The sequence below is a fragment of the Lepisma saccharinum genome, chromosome 11, assembly GCF_977018435.1.
Source record: "Lepisma saccharinum chromosome 11, izLepSacc3.1, whole genome shotgun sequence".
NCBI lineage: Eukaryota > Metazoa > Arthropoda > Insecta > Zygentoma > Lepismatidae > Lepisma > Lepisma saccharinum.
This window is the reverse complement of record NC_139239.1, coordinates 31,816,334-31,840,370: the sequence shown is the minus strand read 5'-3', so window position 1 is coordinate 31,840,370 and position 24,037 is coordinate 31,816,334. Positions and strand designations below refer to the sequence as shown.

The following is a 24,037-nucleotide window of genomic DNA, read 5'->3' as shown; positions in this document are numbered from 1 at the left end:
TCAAAGGGGAGGGGGTTGACGAAGAGAGAAGGATTGCCATGCTGATGGAGGGTACCGATATCTCAGAGGAAAACAAGCCGAAATTGATTGCCATACTGAGGAGGTATATTGATGTTTTTTCAAGATAAACCGGGATTAGCAAAGGATTACGAGGTTCGTTTGGATGTGAATAACGAGAAGCCGTTCCGAGCGAAACCTAGGCCACTTTCTGAGCAAAAGAGGAAATTAATGAATCAGGCGATTGAGCAGATGCTTGAAGACGGGATCATTGAAAGGGGTGATACAGATTACCTTTCGCCGCCTATTCTTCATGTGAAGAGAGATAACACATGTAAAGTGATCATCGACAGCAAAGGCTTGAATAAGAGATTGGAGGCTAGACGTAGAGAAATACCTGATATTAGGTCGACAATATGTAAGCTTTCTGGGGGAACTATATTTACAGTTCTTGATATTCCGTTTGCATTTGCAAATATGCAGATTTCTGAAGATACAAGAAAATATGCAGGTTTCTTGACAGAAATGGGAACGTTTAGATACAAAAGGTTATTTTATGGCTGTCGTAGTGGACCTTTTCACCTTGCGGAACTGATGCAGAAGACGCTAGGAGAGCATTATCAAACTGATGCAATATGTTATTATGATGACGTAGTGATTGCAAACGCTACTGAGGAAGAACAACTGAGAGTGTTGGATTCTGTTCTGGGAAAGATGAAAGACAAAGGACTGACGATTAGTTATCGAAAGTCGCGTCTCTTCAGAAAGAAAATTGATTTTCTTGGGTTTACAATGTCAGAAAATACGATATCTTGCGCAGAAAGTAAGAGGAAACAAGCAGAGCAATTGCAGCGCCCGAGAAATATCAAGCAGGTTAGGAGACTAGTAGGTTTCTTAAATTTTCTGTCGGATTTCATAAAGGACCAAGCAAAGATATCCAAACCAATCACGGACTTGTTACAAGGAAATAGGAAATTTTCTTGGGGAAAAGAAGAAGAAGAGAGTTTGCAGAAGTTGAAGGATGCAATTGTAAATAGTCCTGATCTCAAGATTCCTGACGTTTCGAAACCGTTTCACTTGTTTGTAGACTGCTCTGACATAGCGCTTGGCTATATCGTCGCTCAGGAGGACGATAAAACCAGAAAATTGCAGACTGTTGCATTTGGGAGTAAGAAGCTGTCTGACACTCAGCATTCTTATTCTGTCACAGCGAAAGATTTATTGCGTTGACCATGGGTCTGGAGAAATTTGAATATTACTTTCTGCAAGCACCGGAAGTGATAGCTTACACTGACGATTCTGCGCTCGTGAACATCTTGAAATCTTCTCAGATTCCGAGCCACATAAACAGAATGATAAACAGGGTGACCAGGTTTCCAGTTACCGTAAAATACATTGCCGGTAGGAATAACACAGCGGTTGACTACTTGTCGAGGATCGAAGCGGGATTCTCTGAGAGGGAGAATTACATTGGATCTTCGGATGCAGAAGAGAATTATCCGATAGAAGATATCAAGCCTGATGGATATTTCAGATTAGAGATGCCTGATGGGACGATAATGGAACATCATGATATTCCTAAAGTCGAAGGCAAAGTGTGTCAGAAATTCGACCGGAAGCAGAAAAGGAAAACGGAAGCGATGTTTACAGATGCAGCTGGCAACACTGTAAACGGAAGACAGACGGACGGACAGAAGGAAACTTCGCCGCCCGTAGATCTTAACGATAAAGAAATGTGGAAAGGAGAACAGCAGAGTGATCCTTATTTGTCGAAATTAATTGGATGTTTAAATGGGGAAGAAGTTGAAATAAAGGATGCTCGAGAGAAGAGAAAATTTGACTTTTATCTGCAACATTCCTGTCTCGACGATGATGGACTGCTTTACCGTTTCGTTGACGAAAACACTGGACTTTATCCACCGTTTAGCTCCAGATTGAAGCTGTGGGTACCAGAAAAGTTGAAGAATGAAGTACTTAAATCTTCGCATGATGATTTATTATCTGCGCACTTAGGACATGGAAAGACATTGTTTAAAGTCCTAGAGAATTATACTTGGGACGGAGTAGTTAAAGATGTCAGTAACTATTGCAAAAGTTGTATCACTTGTCTTCAGTATAATCCTGACAACAGCAGAAAGATGGGATTTATGAACTCGAGAAAAGCTACTGCGCCTGGATACAAAGTGTTTCTGGACATTTTTGGACCACTGCATACAAGTACGAAAGGGAGATACAAGTACTGTTTAGTCATTCAAGATGAGTTCTCAAGGCACATTAGTTTGACACCGCTTAGAACTACAACGGCGAGGACGATCTCGCAAGCATTCTTGAAGTACTGTTTTCAGTCAGGTTTTCCGAAATACGTTGTCAGTGACAACCAGAGTGTATTTCGAAGCAAACTGTATTCACAAACGTTGCGTTCTGTGAATTGCAAGCCTGTCTATATTACGCCATATAGACCGAAAGGAAACAAATCAGAAGCAGTTATTAAGATAATCAAGCAAGCACTTGGAAAGTTCTGCAAGGAACACTCGTCGTGGGCTGAAAACTTGGTTTTTGTTCACGGAACCATTCGGTGATTTTTCACACTTCAGGCATAAATTCTTGCAGACTTTTCACGGATTGGATTATCAGAGAGAAGCAGAGTTATTTTTGTCGCAAATGTGTTATCTCTCTTCACATGAAGAATAGGCGGCGAAAGGTAATCTGTATCACCCCTTTCAATGATCCCGTCTTCAAGCATCTGCTCAACAGCCTGATTCATTAATTTCCTCTTTTGCTCAGAAAGTGGCCTAGGTTTCGCTCGGAACGGCTTCTCGTTATTCACATCTAAACGAACCTCGTAATCCTTTGCTAATCCCGGTTTATCTTGAAAAACGTCAATATGCCTTCTCAGTATATTTTGCCGTTGTTAACAAATGTGTGTTAAGATTCTTCTAGAATAATTACCGAATTCAAGGAAGAATAAAACTATGGTTTCGTTAAACCCAGTCCGAATCCTGAAGCATGAAGCCGAACAGGAGAAGGCAGAAACTGCTCGCCTGTCGAGCTTTGTTGGGGGTATTGCCATTGGTGACCTCGTGAAGAGCACACTGGGGCCAAAAGGAATGGATAAAATATTAGTTGCTCAAGGAAGAAATGAGGGTCAGGTGGAAATAACCAATGACGGTGCTACAATCCTCAAAGCAATTGGTGTTGATAATCCTGCATCAAAAATTTTGGTCGATATGTCTCGTGTCCAAGATGACGAAGTTGGGGATGGGACTACTTCTGTAACTGTGTTAGCTGCTGAATTGTTGCGTGAAGCTGAGAAGCTGATTGATATGAAGATCCATCCTCAAATTATAGTAGCCTGCTGGCGAAGAGCTGCTCAGATTGCACGTGATGCCCTTACCAGTGCCTCAATTGATAATAGTGCTGATGATGCTAAATTCTGTGAAGACCTGATGAACATAGCTCGCACAACCTTGAGCTCGAAGATCCTGTCCCAGCATAAGGAGTATTTTGCAAAGTTGGCTGTGGATGCTGTTCTCCGTTTGAAGGGTTCCGGAAATCTTTCTGCCATCCAGGTGTTGAAGAAGCAAGGAGGAACCCTGGATGATGGATTTCTGCTTGATAAGAAGATCGGTGTGCATCAGCCAAAGAGAATAGAAAAGGCACGAATACTGATTGCCAACACCTCGATGGACACGGACAAAATTAAAGTGTTTGGGTCACGAGTGCGGGTAGATTCGATGGCCAAGATAGCTGAATTAGAGGGAGCAGAGAAGGAAAAGATGCACGACAAAGTAAACAAGATTATCAAGCATAATATTAATGTGTTTATCAACAGACAATTGATTTACAACTATCCTGAGCAGCTCTCGCGTTACTCCCGATGTAATTCATGCAATGTAAAGCATCCAGGTACAAACAATAGAGATTCCAACATCAAAATTAGAGTTTTGGCCCGATAAATAATTAGAGAAATGAACGTTCGGATACGACTTGTATATACTTTAAATTTTACGTTAATTAAACTATAGAAATTATCCAAAATTTCCGTTTTTTAATTTCACAAAGCTGGACAAGGTAAATTTATCCCCCCGATCATAAAGGTTTCGCAAAGGTTATCCGTTGTCTCTTGTAGTTAATTATATAATTATGTTGACTTGTAGCAACCCACGTGCATTGTCGTACAAAGAAAGATACCCCTAGACAAATCTGAGCCGAGTACGAAGTGCATCGACCCTCGAGTGCGGAGGTAAAGTGTGGGGGCCCAGGCTAGTAACACCTGCCATGATAAGAGACTAACTTTTTCTTCTGTCCCATCTCATTTCGAAAACATTCACTTGTCCCATCTCCTTTTATGAGACGAGACGGAACATGCCTTGTCTCGTGAGCAACACTAACATTAACAATAGAAGCATCCCCCTAGCTGTCCCCAAAGTCTCGAGCAAACATCCTCCCATCTAACAATTTCCAGTTCAATGAAATGTCACTCACAAGGAAACAGTCATGCCAGGTCGAGAGTCAAACCTGGAACATGCGATTTCCTCAGATAAATCATGAATTTTGTTTATAATAATTACAATGCCAGTTCCTTCCTGGTAATTCTGAATCTGCAGTTTGGTTTGCATATATAAGCAGGATAATATATAGTTTTCGAGGGCTGTACGGTCAAAACAAGGAGTCAAAAAAAAAAAATTAAGAAAGTTTTTTTTTTTTTTTGTATTTATAATGATAAGCCTCTGCATACGTCGTTAATTCTATATTTTTCTAGACTTGAGACGAGAACGAGAATTGCCCTCTCAAACCGAGACGGATGTTTATAAATTGAGACGAGACTGTCAATGAGACATTTACAACTCTCAATGAGAACAAGACCAAGGCTGCCATGTCTCGTCTTGATAGGATCCTTAGTGGTGAAGTTGTCCAACCAATTAATGCGTTCGGGGTAACGAGATGAGGTGGCTTTTTTCGCAGTACAAAATTCAAAATAATTATATCGTACCATTTCAGTATAGAATATTGTTATACACATGGGCGTATATATAGTTCACGGGGGCAGGGGGGAGGGATGGATCAACTTTTGGTATGATTAGGGTTGCTTTATTTCGTAAGTGAAAATCCAGGACACTGCTGGCCGGAAGCTTGTTGGGGAGCATGGGGGGAGGGGATGTTGGACCCGACAAAGTTGTGTGTTTGTAGTCACGAAGTATTGATACTTTTCTGTTCATCTTGTGCCACTACATTTTTAAGAACCAAATTTCTTTAATATGATTCGAGGGGGAGAAAATAACTGATTTGATAGTCTCAATGCAGTTTCTTATTGCAGAAATTCCGAAACTATCAGGAAATTGCAGATATTGGTCTGCGGTCCCATCTGGTGTGTGGAATTACGAAATTTCCTTCCCATCCGTATCCCGTCCTATACGTCTCTAATTTAAGAGAATGAAATAAGTCCGAAGCAATTTTTTATGAACAAGCGGATAGAACAAGGAAACTGGTAATTTTAGTGAACCAAAAAAAGAGAGGGGTTGGACCCGTTGAATCCCCCTTAATATGCCCATGGTTAGACACATTATTTCCTTGTAATAATTATACATAAACTAAGTATAGATATGTACTGTGCAACTAATGTAATCTTCTCAGTGTATTTTCTCTTATCTGCACAAAAATATTTGATCATAATTTGCGCAACAGAAATGGAACACAAACTGAAATTGCTTTATGGAAAAGAAAGTTAAATAGGCTTTATAAATAAAGTGAAGAATGTGAAAATTCCTATTTGGCACTACATAGGTTACGGTAAATATCGATAAATATAAGTTTAAAAAATATTTTTGAGTGTCTGGTCAGCAGCCAATTTTATAAGCAATATTTTTCGCATGGCCTGAGAACACACACGCAGCTGAACCCTTTAATTTATCTTGCACGTGAGCAGCACGGATATTTCATAGAAGAATGATCATTACAAAGCATAGCTTTCCTTTCTCCTATCGCTCCTTCTTCCATTATTTAAATCGGTACAGATTTGTAAAACTGCTGCACGTGTTCGCTCACCGTGGGCTACCCATCCGGAACTGGACGCTCGAAGCAGACGACAAATGAGCTCTCCCTAAGGAGTGACATAGTAACATGGCGGCGGCGTGTTTTCAGCGCAGCGCTAGCCTCGCAACTTTGAAAGTCTCGTTTCTGCCTTAAACTGGACGCAGAGAAACGCGAGAACTTGCAGGGGTCATTTTTCCAGGGTGTAGTTTTTAAAATTGTTGTAAAAAAAATTGAGTGGAAATGTCCATTTACCAAGATTTTTGCTTTAAAGAATTCAAGACTTACAGCAGAATATTAAATTATCACAAAATTCCATTTTTTTTTTTCACACAAAACAGGTGCAAAATATAAAGAAACTTTGGATTTTGAATAATTTCCAGGATAATTGGACACTGCAAAAGTGTCATGCAACATATTTGCAGAGCCCGTGAAAGATGAAAATGCTGGAAAAGTATCGACTGGTGTCAGTAAATAAACTCCAACCAATACTTTCCAATACCAATATATCAGTATTGACTCAGCCCTGATTAAAATTACTTAATTTATTTAATTATTATAATATAGGAATCTCTACTCACCCTCTTCTGTGTCTGGCTCTTCATGTTGACAATAATTTGAACTTGTTAATTCTCCAAATTCAGTTGAAAATTCTCTTGGAAGAATAACAAATTTTTGTAAAATCTGTGTACTGGAAAAGGCTTTTTGGTTAACCCTCATCATTCCTTCCTGGATTGCTCTTATTATCTGAAAAGTAGAAAATAATGAAGAATAGAAATCGTCGAAGTACATAAATTATTACTTAATTATAAGAACACATGACCTAGATCAATGTGTTGTTCATGACATACTGCGGAGCCGCCAACTTTGAGGAAAGAGGTGAAGCAACTTTCTGCTCAATCTTCAATTACCTCGAAGAATACCTTTATGCTGCCCCCGCTGAAATATCCACTCTCAATTCACATTATTTTTTTTTAAAACTGAGAGTGAGAAATAAATAACAAAAAAAATGTATGCATCTCTTCATTTCATAGACGTTACACGATGGAACAGCACAGGAGACAGACAATGGCATGTCGTGAAATAAGTAGACAAAGTAGATACTTTTTCAGAGTCCTTATGTTGAAAGGAAGTTTACATTGCTGCATTTGCTTGTGATCAGTGGTTCTCAAAAGTGTGGTAGCTAATGTTGTTGTAACCAAGGGTTCTCAGTTCAGTTTCTAGTGGAGGCACATGGCACAGTGACAGTGATTCAGATCCCACTTTGCACTGTAGAGCTGAGATATTTACTTTTTCGAGGGTCTTTTGAGTGAAAGATTCACCCTGTATGTTGATTTGTCATACATTATTTCAATATTAATAGGAAAAGCACATGACATTTTTTTTTCTAATAGTTATGTGGTTACTTAACAAGAAAACCAAACCATCTTTTATGAAAATATGTGGAAAACAGATTTTGGGAATCAAATCTTAAGATGTCTAACAAATTATAATGTTTCTTGGTCTTTATTTTGTAAAAGTAAGTGAATTGCTTACTTCTTGTAAACATTCACATATGTATATGTTGTGTGTTTGTGTAAATAAAGGCACGGCACAAAACAGGCATACCATTCGATCTGGACCAAAGAGTACATCGTTTACTGTTCGTGCCAAGCTTCCAAGATCTCTACACCACTCTTTAACATCTTCAGTAAGTTCGTCTGTTGGCAAGTTGGTGTGAGGGTCGTTTTTAACCTGTAAAACATTGAAAAGATTTAATATGAACCAGATACATAAGGTTAAGTTGTTTCCCAATTTTTAAATCTCTCATTTGAATGTAATGAGCACTAACTAACTAACTAACTCTCTAGCCTTCTTAAACCCGAAGGTTCATGGCTGCAGCAACACAGGCCTTCCATCTTTCCCTATCTTGAGCAAGATCTATATACTCTTTTCCATCCCTACCGATTTCCCTTAGGTCCATCTCAACGTTGTCCCTCCATCTTCGTCTTGGCCTTCCTACAGGTCTCTTACCATCAGGTTTCCCAACAAGAATCCTGTAAACTCCTCTTTCCTCTCCCATTCGTGCCACATGGCCTGCCCACCTAAGTCTTCTTGATTTAATGATTCTAATAATATCTGGACATGAATACAAATTATGTAGTTCTACATTATGTAACCTTCTCCACTCACCTGTCTCCTCATCCCTTTTAGGTCCAAATATTTTCCTAAGGATCTTATTTTCAAATACTCTCAATTTATGTTCTTTCATGTAACGGACCAAGTTTCACATCCATATAATACTACAGGCAAAATTACGGTTTTGTATATTTTAACTTTTAGTTTCTTAGATATTAAACGAGAAGACAAAAGTTTATGAAGAGAGAAGTAACATGTTTTTCCTGAATTAAGCCTACTTTTTATTTCCTCTTTAATATAATTTTCATTTGTTAATATTACTCCTAAGTATTTGAATTTGGAAACTGGTTCAAAGGAGTAGTTATCAATAATTAGATTACCTAACACTTGGTTTTGGCCTGTAAGCATATATTTAGTTTTCTCTTTGTTAACTTCCAAACCTATCTCTTTAGCAGTTTTGAAAAATATTTTAGCATTATTCTTAATTGTATTCACATCATCCCCCAGTAAGTCTACATCATCTGCATATGCTAACAACTGAGTCACACCATTTAATTTTAGTCCTTCTTTAGTTTCTTTTACCTTCCTAACAGCATATTCTAAGGCAAAATTAAAGAGCAATGGAGATAATGCATCTCCTTGTTTTAACCCATCATGAATTGTAAATTTGTCAGACATATTAATACCCACACGAATTTTACTTTCTGTTCCACTGGTGCATATCTTTATCATACTATCAAGCTTCTTAGGTATTCCAAACTCTACTAATATATTATATAATTTATCTCTTTTGACCGAATCATATGCTTTTTTGAAATCAATGAATAGCTGATGGACATTTTGATTATATTCACACTTTTTTTCAAGTGTCTGTCTGATGTGAAAAATTTGATCTGTAGTTGATCTGTTACGTTTAAATCCACATTGATAATCACCTATAATTTCATTAGCATATTGGGTTAGTCTTGTTAAAAGAATGTTAGACAATATTTTATATGTTGTTGAGAGTAGAGAAATTCCACGGTAATTATTGCAGTTAATTTTATCACCTTTTTTAAACACAGGAACAATTATGGATTCTTTCCACTGTTGAGGGATTTCTTCTTTATTCCATATTAAACAAATTAATTTATGAATTTGACATATTAATGAATTTCCACCATATTTAATTAACTCAGCTGGTATTAAATCAATGCCAGGTGCTTTGTTATTCTTTAGCCTTTTAATAGCATCTTTAACTTCAGTCAAGTTAGGTTCTGGAACTAGAGGTTCTTCTGTGTGCACTTCATTTACTTCTGATTTATCTCCTACATGAACATTTAAAAGGTCATTAAAGTAGTTCTTCCATCTATTTAGAATATCGCTTGGATCAGCTAGAAAATCACCGTCTTTATCTTTTATCAAGTTTACTTTAGGTTGCCACCCCTTTCTAAACTCATTTACACCTTTATATAAATCTCTGATATTTTTATTTTTGCTGTTTGTTTCAATTTCGTTAATTTTGCTTTTCAAGTAATCTCTTTTTTAACTCTAAACGTGCGGTTAACTTCTCGCTTTATTCTATTGTAATTGTTTAGATTTGTATCATCAGTTATATTTAACCACCTAAGTCTCGCGTGATTTCTTATTTCTATTAGATTATGACATTCATTATCAAACCATGGCTTACTCTTTCTCGGTTTATGGTATCCTATACTTTCTTTAGCTGCTGATTCTATTGCATTACGTATGTGCTCCCAATTCTTATTTACGTCTGTTTCATTTATATTTTCATCATCATTTAAATCCTGCAAAACATCAAATCTATTTGACAGTTTAATTTGGTAATCTTTCTTAATTCTTTCATCAGTAAACTTTCCTGTATCGAATTTTATAGCTTTTAGATTTTGTTGCTTATGATTTATCACTGAGAGTCTTTCTCTTAATTTAGCAATTACTAAATAATGGTCACTGGCACAGTCAGCACCTCTATGTGTACGAACGTCAATTATACTAGTATGTCTTCTCTTATCAATGAGAATATGATCTATCTGATTATGAGTTTTACCATCTGGAGAAGACCAGGTATATTTATGGATATCTTTATGTTTAAAAGTTGTACTTTTCACAATTAAATTCTTTGAGGTTGCAAAAGTAATCAAACTTATACCATTATCATTACTTAATTCATGAAGACTTTCTTTACCAATCGTGGGTTTAAATGTCTCTTCTTTGCTAATCTGTGCATTACACAGTCACCTAACAGAATTTTCATATCATACTGAGAAAATTTATCAAAGACCTGTTCTAACTCTGTATAAAAATCATCTTTAGTATTACCATCTTTATCTTCCGTTGGTGCATGTATGTTTATTAAAATAATTTTACACCACCTACCCTGTAAAACTGCATATGATATCCTATCATTAATAAATTCTACTGTTTTAAGAGCAGAGATAATTCTATTATTTATGAAAAAGCCTGTTCCAAAATTATGATTTTCAGTACCACCATAGAAAAAAGTATAATTTTTAGTTTTACAATTCCCTTCTCCTGGCCACCTAACTTCCTGGACAGCTACTACATCTAATTTATACTTAACTATCTCATTAACTGTACCGGCCTGGGGCCGGTAAAGGCTCAGAACATTCCAGGTGCCTAATTTAATATCTTTATTCCTAATGTAGATCTTATCCTTAGTCCAGGGACCTCCGAAAGTAGTCCCCACCCGGAGATCCGAACGGGGGACTATTTTACCTCCGGAATATTTTACCTTGGGAGCATCCATGGCCTTATATTGCTGTTCCTTGACATGTCTTTTTACAGTGCAGAGTTGTCAGCTCTACGCCTAACCCCCAATATGAATGGAGGAACTAATACACAAGACAAACACAAACACATTAGACAACACAATTACTACACAAGACGAACACAAACACATTAGACAGCATAACTACTACACAAAACACACACAAACACAAATTTGAACATAAAGTACAATAATTTATTGTTGTCATTAAAAATGAACACCGAAAGGGTAAAAGATACATTGACTCACAGCCACTCTTCTTCTTGCGGAGTATCATTAAAAAGAAATGCTTACTTTTAAGAAAATTACTATTTACAGTATTATTTAAATATTTGTAAGTATTACCGATTCTAATTTGTTCAAGTTTGTCTCATTGAAATTAATCCTGACTTTGAAACATCGTCGTATGTATTATGAATGTATTTCAAAGTGTGTGTGTGTGTTATTGGCAGTAGTGTAATCAGTTACGTTCAAATCAGTACTTGGTACGAGGCCTATTATTTTTATTAATTTTAGCACAGTGGAAAACCTATTTTGATTATGTTTATGTCAATTTTATACTATTTTTTATTTGATATTCCTAAGGTAACAAATCAAAAAATACTCCCATATGCCCAACACATTTCTCCTTGCCTCCTGGCAGCTTTGCCAAACCTGGTGTGCATAAAAGAGCTAAATTTCTCCTTAAATGGAGTTGAAACTGACTTTCAAGGAGCTAGATTTACGAAGTGCTTCCTAGAGTAATGTTAGTTGTCAAAGAGGTGGGGTGCTGCTATTACCGTTAATTCTAAATTAATGACAATTTATTCTTAGTTATCACCATCTAGATCCGGCGGCATCATCCATCTCATGGTCGTACGAAATAGAAAATAAAGGATTCCCTGATAACAATATTATGTCAATTTCACGTCAACACGGCGCTATAAAAAAAGTAGCTGGGGATATAAGAGGAGATGCGGCGACGCAACCAATATAACAATATTACGTCACGTGCAAAATGTATAATCATGGCCAAAGTTGGTCTATGTGGGCCGGAACCATGTAATGAGCATACCAAATCATTTATTTTCCACATATTAGAGCAACAAGATTGTAAACTGATATGTTGTGTTTTATTTTTTCTAGTATCTGATGATACTAATTTGAAATATAAATAAGGCTGGTCATCCTGCAGTATTAGTGGAAAAGTGCTCTCGTGACACTGCAGACAAGGAGCGGTACTGTACACTTCTGTTCACAGAAAGTGGCACACTCGTTTGAGTTGAAGTCCAGCTTCGGGTCTGGCAGTACAGCCGAAGTAAGTGTTCGGAAACCAACAGTGTTGCTTACTATCAAACATTTTAACCACATGCAGGGAATTTTGTGTCTCTCAGACTCAAAGAAAAGGGTTAACGGAAATATTGTAGCGTAAATATTAATTTTCTGGACTGTCCTTGTCTACATTGAAAGTAATGTAAATGCGAAAAATTTGTGATAAATATATTTAAAAAAACGCATTTTTGATGTTCATGAAGAAGTGGTTATCACAATGCGTTAGAATGCGAGGGCCCCGGGTTTGAATTTGGCCGAAGCATGGGCGTTCTCTTTGAGTCTCTCTTAATCATTGCGAGTAGCCGAAAATGGAAGAAAAGCAACACCAAATAACAAAAAAAAATGCAATTTGAATAAACGAGGTGGAAATATTGTTCTTGTAATTCCTGAAAATGATGCAAAAAAAAACAACTTATTTTTTCTTTTGGAAAAAGTGTTATCCTAGCCTGGGACAAAGCTTGAAGAATATATAAACTCCTTCCCCATCCACTTTGTCAAACATAATCGTAAAGTCGACACTGAATATGTGATGGGAAAAATAATAGAAATCCGAAGCAAGAAGAGTTTATGTCACAGCCAGGGAGGCACATGAGAGGAGGTATCCCTCCCCCACAAACACACACTCATCAGCCATCCAGGCTATTAACAATAAGTCAACGGTTGTCCTCTCATTTAACTTTAACGGTAAATGGAATTTTTGTAAAATGAAAATTGTCGGGCTTTCCTTTTTTACACGTGCACGTTGGTTTTGTAATGGAGCAAAAAAATAGAATTGTGACTCGTAAAATCACTACCGGCTGAATGAATTTCTCCATAGATTCCAGAATAATGACACTTCTTTTTTAAATAAATAGTTTAAAAATAATATAATATATGTGTTGTTGGTTAATAAGATTCCTCGTCACATAGCAGAATCCACTATGTTCATGGAAGCTAGAACACAATTATCATTTAGGGTTCGAAACACACACCTTCCACAAAAGCACGACTTCACAATGTTTTCCTTCATTTTCATGCACAAGCTTGACTTGTATTCTGTCAGCAATGTGCACAGCACACAAACACTATCTGATGAAGTGTATTGCTTTCTTCACCGTGGCTTGTGGTCATGTCGGTTAAAGGCCAGCTTTGTAAGCTGAAATCCTAGGTTTGAATCCCTGTGTCTCCAAAATATTTTTTCTTACCAAATGGGTGCTACATAACGTATTTTATTCTTGTCACCAATTGCAGCCTGAAACTTGGTTATTGTTTGCGTGCCAATAAGAAAATATGTATTGAAACTATTACTCGTTCAGAGAACGTGACTGTTACTCGAGACTACTTGTAATTGAGATTTTTTAGTTGCTGCTAAGCCTCAATATGTACAACAAGTGCTAAAATTGAAAATTGTTGTGTGATAAAACACACCATTAATATGTGTATTCTCAAGAAGAAAACCACTGAAATTAAATGAGTAAGTTGTGAGGAACATCAGGAGATGTATTTTAAGATGTTCTGTCATTCACGTGTCACTCTCCTTGTTTTATACATAAATAGATATTTACAAGTGACCCACCTGATGAATGCTTGCACCTTTAGAGCAATTTTCAGATGGGAAAGAAAAAAGCCTGGTCCAAATTCTAAAGTCAAGATGTGCGCAGTTTGTAGATGTTATTATTATAAACAAACAGAATTAATCAGTAACTACAATTATTTACCTAAAGATCACTCATATGGCAATTAAAATAGAGCTGTAAAATATGTATGCGTAGGTGCAGGGATTGTCAGTTCATCACTGTGTGGAAGGGGCGGATGGCTGATCTAAGACTGGGATATTTCACGGATTTCTTGTTCTTCTTGTTTATGCCTTGCACGTTACATAAACAGAAGTAACAATCACTTGTGTGATCTCGAGGTTCCAACCACACCATTGGACAACCAAACTGCAGTGAAGCACGTTTTCCTTTCACCCACTGATTCATGTTCACTGAACACGTACTTCATATGTAATGAGGTGCCCAGGCTTTGTCTTGATCGCCTAGACGAACACCAAAATATGCCAAGTAGGCCTTTTTGTAGAAAGAAGTATATTTCTCCTCTGTGTTGGCAACATATAACTTCCACAAGTGTAACAGAAACTATCGGGATGATTTCTACATGCTCGGTGAGACATTTTTCAGCACCACTTCACACTACAATCTCAAAACTAGGTTTCCTCGATAAGCTCACACACAAACACATATAGACGACCTGAAGCAGTTAAATCCAAGACAGATAAACAGTCCAACAAGTGAGCAGCATTCCCCAAATGAAACTAACAAACTCCAGTGAGGAAATGAGTATTTTCTTCACGTGCATTTTGAAACAATAGGTAGACATTGTTGTATCAGCAATACTCGGGCATTGTTGGAAGCCAATATCAGGGCATTATTGAAAAGTCAATATCAGGCCATTGTTGGACGCCAAGCTTCTTAAAACAAAATTGAAATTAACTTCAAATTACTTAAGACGATATATCCTAACTAATTGTCTTATACTAGCAAAAAGGCGGTTTCATTAGAAATTGAAAAAGCGTAAAAAAAATCCTGACGTGATGAGAAGGAACGAAATGTAATTTCTGTCATCACTGATGGTAAGCTTTCTGATAATGTAATTACTTTCGCTGAAGCAAATTAGTCGCATACTTGTGTAATCAATAGTGAATAAACTGTATTTTCCACAGAAACCATAAGACATTATATTGTGTCAAAATTAAGTCATGTTTATATTAATATTAGAGCTTGTTGTTTGTACTTCCTATTACAAATCATCCAATGGTAAAGTCTCTGGAAATTTTTTTACCGTTTTAGAAAAAATGCAATTTATATTAAAATGCATATATGTATCTTATGTATCTATATTTGAATATGCTTTCCTGCATTAGTAGCATACACAGAATGACACACAACAAAATTGAACATTCATATTGCAAAAATTATCCTTAAAAGATGAGATCTACATATTTTATGAATAAATGAACATATTTTATATATTTTTTACACAATATCTTCAATGACATTGATGGTGCCTAAACACAAATGAACTATGTAGAAATTTCAGCAAAAAATGCAAGCCCGACAAGGACTCAAACCCAGTTCTCGTTAAAGGCAACAGCTCCCGTTGCAGTAGCACTGATAGAGACAATTCCACACAAGGAAAACACCAACAGCAGGGAATATGGAAAAACACGGGGTGGTGGCTAAGTAGCTCAGTTGGTAGAGCAATGGCGTGGTGAACCAGAGACTGGTTTTGAGCCCTGGTCGAGTTTGCAATATTTGCTGAAATTTCCACATAGTACATCTCCTGTGTGCCAAATAATAAGAGAAGTTACAAGCTGCTTATAGAAATGTCAGTTCGCTAAAGTTAATACTAAATTTATAGATATGCTGAAGTATCACAACTAATAATAGCCAATAAATTGGATTTATCTGTAACATAAATGCTTAAACTAACTTTACCTTTAGTGTTATTAGGATTGATAAAAATGGTCTTCCCTCTCCAATCAGAAAAGCATTGCTTACACATAGTAATTCACACTTCACTAAGTTTTCAATGTAGATGTATGGAACGTGCTCTCCATGAGCAGTGTAAAGAAATGGCTGCAAAAAAAAATGTTTTTAAAGTAAGTTTTTATTAATCTTTATAACCTGTATATTTATTAGAAAATTATTCAATACATTGAAGGAACTTGAGAAGAATGTGTTTCAAATTAAAATAGTTCAGTTTAAGTTAATCACATTATTGTTTGTATTTCATCTTCCTGTTAATTATGGTAGCCAATGGAAAATTGTGGTGCAGTATGAGGTAAGCAGCTTCTGCACATACACTGTGAAAGGTATAATTTCTTGTGAGGTATATTTACATGCATTGAAAGCTGTGCATGCAAAGTTGAAACCAAAATCCTTGGAATTTCCGATATTCCACATGCATGAACACAATTTTAGATTTTTTCATATCCATGCAAACGTGGGATTAATTGCTTATAAAATTGTTATTGATCTTTGCAAATGCTCTTGTACATATCAGGTTTGTGTACCGAATTCCATTAGATAGGATGCCATACAGTGGCAGATAAAAGTGAAGGGAGGCAAGATTATTTTCTGTGAGGGGTGGTCACTACAATGCAAGAGCATGTCACATTTTATAATTACAACATATGGCACATAATTTGATTACTTGATTGATTTATTTATTGTTTTAAGTCCTTAAATGCATGGAAAGGCTAATCGGGACTGGACCTACCGTTTAAAGTGGGATCCAAACCAATGTCCTATATGTCTCCACTGGGTATCGAACATGGGACCCCTTGATTACAAGGCAAGGACGTTACCAAGCACATAATTTGATTCAGTATGAAACAATCCTGTTGGGTTAACAAGCAGATGAGTCTGGAGTGGTCTCCAAGTTTTGGGGAGCTAACTTCATTCTTATTTTCAGGGACTGAAAGTACTTGAAATGACATTAACTTTTGAAAGCTTGAAGTCTCTGAAGTTCTTGGCTATATACACAGTGCGGCAATTTGAAATCGAGACTGGTGCTGTAAAAAATAAAAAAGTCTTCATAGAAAGTTACTTACCTTGGAACATTCAAAGTAGGACCCTCCTGCATCCACACATTGTAGTGCAATGTCTAGCGGTGCATAGAAGTATTGCTGGAATTCATTTTGTGTAACGCTTTTTAAAATCCATGTCGTAGCCCTCTTGATTGTTGGTACATCATAAAAGTAGGAACCTTTCAGTGCAGATTTTGGTTTTGTGAGTAGGCAGGGTGTGACAACACACAGAGTCGTTTTAGGGTCAAAAAGTTCTTTGCAATCACAGTCTTGTGACTTGGAGCACTGTCATGAAGCAGATGCCTATGCATCTGATCTTTTGTCTCAAAAGTGTACAAAAATTGCCTGTATATTAACACATGAAGGCTCCATATATATTTACCCTACTGATTTAAAAGATGAACTGAAAGTACTTTAGGTTGTCATAAAACAGAACAGTGCACCAAAGGAGACCATACGAAAAATAACATTACATGTATTTTTTTAAAAAATCCAATCATATCATAGGCCCTCAAAGGTAAATATATGAGCCCAAGTCTTCAAGGCATTTCTTTCCTAATACTTGTTACATTTAAGATACGTATCATTAAATTGTAATTTAGTGTCGCATTTTTTTAAAGATTTGATGTGGTAGAGGGGGGGGGGGGTTCGAAAGGAGGTTGCCCAGGGTGGCGAAATGGCTAGCGCCGGCCCTGGCCTCATATCAAGTCAGCAAGTAAGAAGGTGAATGGCTCTGACTTCCATGAGGATGGTGAATGAAATAGGAGTTGGGAGTGAATAGTTAGTTCTCAGTTGTGAATACTTAGGTAGTAGGTGATCAGTTCCAAGTAGCAAACCTCTACTTTAGTGCAAGCTAGTGTGGAAGCAGAGGAGGTGACCATGTAGCAGGGGCTGCAGGTATGTGCTTCCTTTATGTATAGGGTGACCATATGTCTAGTTTTAACCAGGACAGTCCGGTTTCAGAGGTGTGTCCCAGTCATCCTGTTCATGTTATTAAAAAAAACCTATTTATATCATTTTATACAAGGGTCATCCATTTACTTTTGGCCAATTAAAAAAGCACAAAATGTAATGGAACAAAACACTTTATTGTACACTGAAGTACAGGCCTTGGACTATGTTTCAACATAATTGCCATCCCTGTTGAGACACTTATCATTACGAGACACCATATTTTGTATTCCCATATCGAAGAACGATGCTGCCTTTGTTGATAACCAAGTAGTAGCAGCTTGTTTGACCGCATTGCCATCCTCAAAGCTCTGGCCAGGAAGGAAAGCTTTCAGGTGCAAAAGAGATGAAAATCAGATGGGACGAGGTCTAGGCTATACTGTGGTTGAGGAAATGTTTCCCAGTCAAAGTCTGTAAGGAGTCGTTACGTTGCAGTTGCCGTATGGAGATGAGCATTGTCGTGAATGAAAACAGCACCATGGCTCAACATGCCACGTCTCTTGTTTTGGATTGCGCAACACAATTTTTGTAGAGTTTCGCAATAGGTTGGCATTGATGATTTCATCACACTCCAAAAAGTCCACAAGCAATACACCATGTCTGTCCCAAAACATCGTGCACATGACCTTCCGAGTGGTCACAACCGGTCTGGCTTTGGTATTTTGTGGCGAGGACGTGTGCCTCCACTCCATGGACTGTTGTTTTGTTTCCGGAGTCTCACGCAACACCCATGTCTCATCCCCAGTCATGATGCAATTCAAAAAGTCATCACCCTCCTCACAGTACCATGTCAAAAACAGTAATGTACTCCCCATTTGTTTCTTTTTGTGGTCTTCTGTAAGCGAGCGTGGGACTCAGCGGGCACACAATTTGCGGAAGTTCAGTCTGTCCGACACAATTTCATGAAGTAACAACTGCGAAATTTGTGAAAAATGCACAGACAGTGTTGTCAGGGTGAATCGTCAGTTCTCTTTAATCTTCTGTTTCACAGCATGGACCAATTCGTCTGTCACCAGAGCTGGTCACCCACTGAGTTTCTCATCATGCACATTGTTCCATCCTTTGCTAAACTGCCGCACCCATCTCCATACCATTGAGGCACTCATGATCTGTTCACCATACATTTCACCACTTGAAAATCGAGTCTAAATTTGAAAGATGTTCATGTTAAAAAAATGTTGATGCAAATTTTAAACTAGCGTCATAGTAAAACAGCTGAAGTGGGTTTCAAACACTTCATAATAATCAAAATGTATCATTGTTGTAGAGAACGTTCTAGCTGACAGTAGTTTACTGTTAGCTCGCATCGCGGATTGTATTGTTTTGTGTGTGTGTTCTATTATTTGTATAGCAGTGAATAAACATGGTCATGAATTTTCGTAGCATGGACATGCATTACAGTTGCAAATTACTGTTTTCCATTTTTTGGAGATGTGCATTACATTCACCAGCACATTCTTTTTGGTTTAAATGTTTTTGAAAATTGTTAGATTTGAGTGAATAGGTAGTAATGACACTTCCAATTAGGTCCAATTAGGTTGATATACTAATACAGGGTGTCTGGAATGGGACTGACAGTTTTTAAACAGTTATAACTTTTTTTGCAAACCGAGTTTGTTTTTAACAATGGACTGCAAGGGAATATGCATTTGTGAGTTTCGTTTCATAATTGTTCATACTTGTACAACTAGCGCTGTCGGCGCTGGTATCACTGAAATCAAAATGACAAGCCATTAAGCCACAAAGACAAAATTTTGCAATTTACATTCTGCTCAAGATTGATAATGACCCGACTTTTCTATCGACCATTGTTTTCTCAAATGAAGCACTTTTCACTTGTCTGGTTGTGTTAACAGACACAATGTTAGAATATGGTGTTATGAGAATCGTCATGTGTATGTGGAACATGTCCAAGACAGTCCCAAATTGAATGTTTGGTGTGCTTCAACGCATAATGAACTCAAAGGTCCATTCATTTTCGTGGAGCAAATAATAACAGGAAATGTGTTCCTAGATATGCTCGAAAACTTTGCAGTTCCACAATTACATAATTTACAACCTACAGTGATATTCCAACTAGATGGTGCACCACCACATTGGAGCCTACAAGTGAGGGAGTATCTTGATAGGAAATTTCCTGATCGTTGGATAGGCAATGATGGGCCGATTTCCTGGCCACCACGCTCGCCTGATGTTATCCTTCTGGACTTTTTTTCTCTGGGGTTATGTGAAAGACATTGTGTATTCTGGCCCAAAGGTACAAAACCTACAAGAACAGCAGGACCGAATTAGGAATGTGATTGCTTCTGTCACGTCTCTGATGCTACAGAATACATGGAGAGAAATTGAATTCAGGTTGGACATCCTCCGTATCACAAAAGGAGCTCATGTGGAGCTAAACTGAGTTGTAACTGCTATCAATAAAACTTGGCGAGTTTATCTTCAAAATGCTTGCTTTTCTTTTTATCTACTTCTATCCATATTAAAAACACAAACTTTTAAAAACGGTCAGTCTCATTCCAGACACCCTGTACTTCAGACATGCTTTTTTACTATTAATATTACTGTAATTGCTTGTTACAATCCTGCTGTTTTTATGAAAACTGCTCGGAAATATTGTGGATAACAGAAGCTTAATAGAAAATGAAGAAATAAAAATTATATTAAAAACTAATGGAATCAGGCATACTGTATATAACTTGCAATGTAATATATATGTGCACAGTACCTTCCATCTTCCTTTCATCAGAAGATAATGATTCATATAGAGATATCCTTTGTCTTCAGTAATCAACCAATTCTCCTCATCAAAGGTTTTTTCATTCTTTTCTTTATCTAGCAAATATCCCATACACACAGTTCTGCCGTGCACGTAAATCTGGAAAATATTTTTTTGTTTATACAGTACTATCCATGGCACAAACAAGATTTAAGTAAATATCTTATTTAAAGTAGTAATAATAATAATAAATGTAATTATTATTACTGAAAGAAGGATTTAAATTGTTGTTAATAATCCTTCTACATGCATTTCTAGCATAGTGTTTGCATGCAATCCTTTTCATACTAATATGCAATATATTGTTTCTTTATGTTTTTGTTGTAATGATATTGCAACTTTAGATCACTTGAAATCATAAATGAAATGAGCGTATCTAATTGATTCTGATACTGTATTGTCTGGCATCCTCTTCGCACATCCACTTTGTTCCATCCCTCTTCACTGAAAATCTAGCATAAGAGTCATTCCATATGAAATCAACACAGCCCACAACCTGACCATCTCAGATTTTCATGAAATTTGGGGAGTTGAAACTATGCATAGAACCTGGTAACTATGAAAATTTTGAGTGTCGTGCGTCTTGTAATTGTTAAATTATTCAAGGTCAAAGTTAGCATAAATGGCCCTTTTTGAGCCCACTTAGCTATACTAAATATGCTGTAACTCCGCCCCTATTTTGCGTAGGAAGCTCAAATAAAGCATTGTACAGGAATTGAACAAGCTTTACATTGATATATAACAAGACTACCTTTGGATAAAATTATAATTTTGTCACATGACCTTGACTTTTGACCTTGAATATCTCAAAACATGTCATCACCGAAAATCGTGGAAAAAATATATTTGGTCCCTCATTCCATACTCTAAAACATATCAAAAAATCATTCTGGGACTGTAATTGGAGCAGAAGATACATATATTATTATTATTATTAACTACGTGACTGATAGAAGCTTCATTACATGAACTATGATGAGTCAAAAGTCCCTTAACACCCCCTACAATATGTTAAGGACTTATCCTGGTCATGAAAGAAATAGGTTAGGCACATGGAGATCACTAGCTGTGTGTGTCAAGCGCAGGTCCAGCATATTGTTGACCGCCATATTGAATTGAATGCAAAAATTTTAAAGGAAAGGGGGTGATGTGATATATCAAATCAGGCAAGAATTCCACGAGAAGTGAAAAGGCGAAGGTTTTTCCAACGTATCTTTAGTCAGTAAAAGTTATGCGCATATCTTTCACTTACGATATATGCACATTATAATGTTGTCAATGTTTCTGTGAGCACACTCGTTGACGTTTCTCACACTCATATAGAACATTTGGCAATGTTGCAAGTGCAACAACATTGCAAGCAGCAACTATGCCTTCTCTCAGATGGTCAATATCACGGAATTTTAGTGCATGCACCATTCTCTTCAAATGTTTCTGAAGGTAAAAGTCCTCCTAAGATGTTAGATCTGGGGAATGTGCAGGCCTTTTAATAGATTCCTTGTCTGCCCATCAATCTACCTACAAATTTCCCATGAAGAAATTGTCATAATGTCCACATAGCGTGGTTACAATCTGTCCTGTCCTGTCCACAAACTCTGGAAAAGTGCCACATCCCGTAAGCAAGGTTGAAAAACCTGTTCACTTAACAAATCCAAGGAGACCTCACCATTTAAGGTTCAGTTGTTGAATATGGACAAACCATTCATGTGCTCCATACACTATAGCACATCATTAGCTTACCAGCAACAACCATTCGCCTGGAATCTGTCTACTGTAGATTATCATTTCACAGGTATTGCATATTATTTTTATTAACTTCACCGTGGACATAAAAATTAACCTCGTCACTGAAGAATTTTTCATTCCAAAGGAAGTGTCACGTAATTGTTTGAGATACTTTTCCCAATATTCTTCACTAATCAACTATTTGGTGAATGTTGCTGATTAAAATCATATGCAATGGTGCATATACTTCTCTCTCTCCCAAGATGTCAGCGTGATCTCGACGAGTTACTAACACGTTAGGAGCATTCTAATGCTTTGCTTTTAACACCTCGAAAAGGAGGAAATGGTTATACAAGCATGCAGTAATAACATTTTGCTGGATAAAGATACGTTGGAAGAACCTTCGCCGCTTCATTTCCCATGAAATTCTCGCCTGATTTGATATATCACATCTCCCCCTTTCCTTTAAAATTTTTGCGTTCAATTCAATATGGCGGTCAACAATATACTGGATCTACGCTTGACACACACAGCTAGATATCTCCCTGTGCCTAACCTATTTCTTTCATGACCAATTATACCCAGGATAACTCCTTTACATTTTGTAGGGGTTGTTAAGGGACATTTGACTCGTCGTAGCTCATGTAATGAAGCTTCTATCAGTCACATAGTTACACATATTATTTTGTATCTTCTGATCCCATTACAGTCCCAGAATGATTTTTGATATGTTTTAGAGTATGGAATGAGGGACCAAATATATTTTTTTCACGATTTTCGGTGATGACATGTTTTGAGATATTAAAGGTCAAAAGTCAAGGTCATGTGACAAAATTATAATTTTATCCAAAGGTAGTCTTGTTATATTGTTCAATTCCCTGTACAATAAGCTTTATTTGAGCTGCCTACGCAAAATAGGGCCGGAGTTACAGCACATTTAGTATAGCTAAGCGGGCTCAAAAAGGGCCATTTATGCTAATTTTGACCTTGAGTAATTTAACAATTACAAGATGCACGACACTCAAAATTTTCATTACTAAGTTCCATGCATAGTTTCAACTCCCCAAATTTCATGAAAATCGGAGATGGTCAGGTTGGAAATTGCACATATCTGTGTTGATTTGGCATGGAATGACTCATAAGCATCTACAAGATAAATTTTCTGGAGACAAAAGATCTACAACATAGTAACACAATAATAGAAAACGGTGTGTACAACAGCAAGAAAATACAAGATTGTGCAATGAAAAGTCTTGTCAGATCATATCATATGTAAAAACATGGAACTAGGAAATGTCAGTATAACGACACTGTACTGTGTGGTATCATTCTGGCAACATAGAAAACATGAAGTGTGATCAGACGAAACTCATTCACATTGATCTCTACAGTAATATATGAAAGTACAGAAAGAAATATGATTAACATAGACACTTACAGTATCTTCGCCTTTGATTTGAATAAACTTAGTATATGTTCCAGGTAGTGGTTGTCCACATGTTTCTAATTTAAAGTCTACATTTCTCCCAGATGCATACACACCAGTTGTATCAGGCAGTCCAAAAGCCTATAAAATTAATTACATTGTAATGAGCAAGTTAAATAAATATAAATTTTCTATGTGAAATTCATAAAGAGTAAATTTTACATTTTATTCACTTAGTAATGAAACTGTAATATTGCTTTAAATCCTTATAAAAGGTTGAATATCTATGAAATTGGAGGTACTGTTGAGCAGATGTTTCGTACATAATCAAATACAGTCAGT

The 24,037-nt window shown here is 36.9% G+C and overlaps 1 protein-coding gene and 1 pseudogene across 1 annotated transcript in view; one reads left to right on the top strand and one right to left on the bottom strand.

The window, feature by feature from the left end:
* Window positions 1–2,897: 2,897 nt before the first annotated feature.
* On the top strand, window positions 2,898–6,415 carry LOC145994990 (T-complex protein 1 subunit beta pseudogene; annotated as a pseudogene).
* Window positions 6,416–6,600: 185 nt separating this feature from the next.
* Window positions 6,601–24,037, bottom strand: part of LOC145994988 (long-chain-fatty-acid--CoA ligase ACSBG2-like) — a 36,130-nt gene continuing 18,693 nt past the window's right edge. Inside the window, exons 10-14 of the mRNA XM_083131522.1 lie at window positions 23,708–23,836; window positions 20,494–20,643; window positions 15,721–15,861; window positions 7,636–7,761; window positions 6,601–6,774 (exon numbers count right to left, since the gene is read on the bottom strand). Of these exons, the coding sequence (XP_082987648.1) occupies window positions 6,601–6,774; window positions 7,636–7,761; window positions 15,721–15,861; window positions 20,494–20,643; window positions 23,708–23,836 (720 nt within the window). The remainder of the gene's footprint in view (window positions 6,775–7,635; window positions 7,762–15,720; window positions 15,862–20,493; window positions 20,644–23,707; window positions 23,837–24,037) is intronic.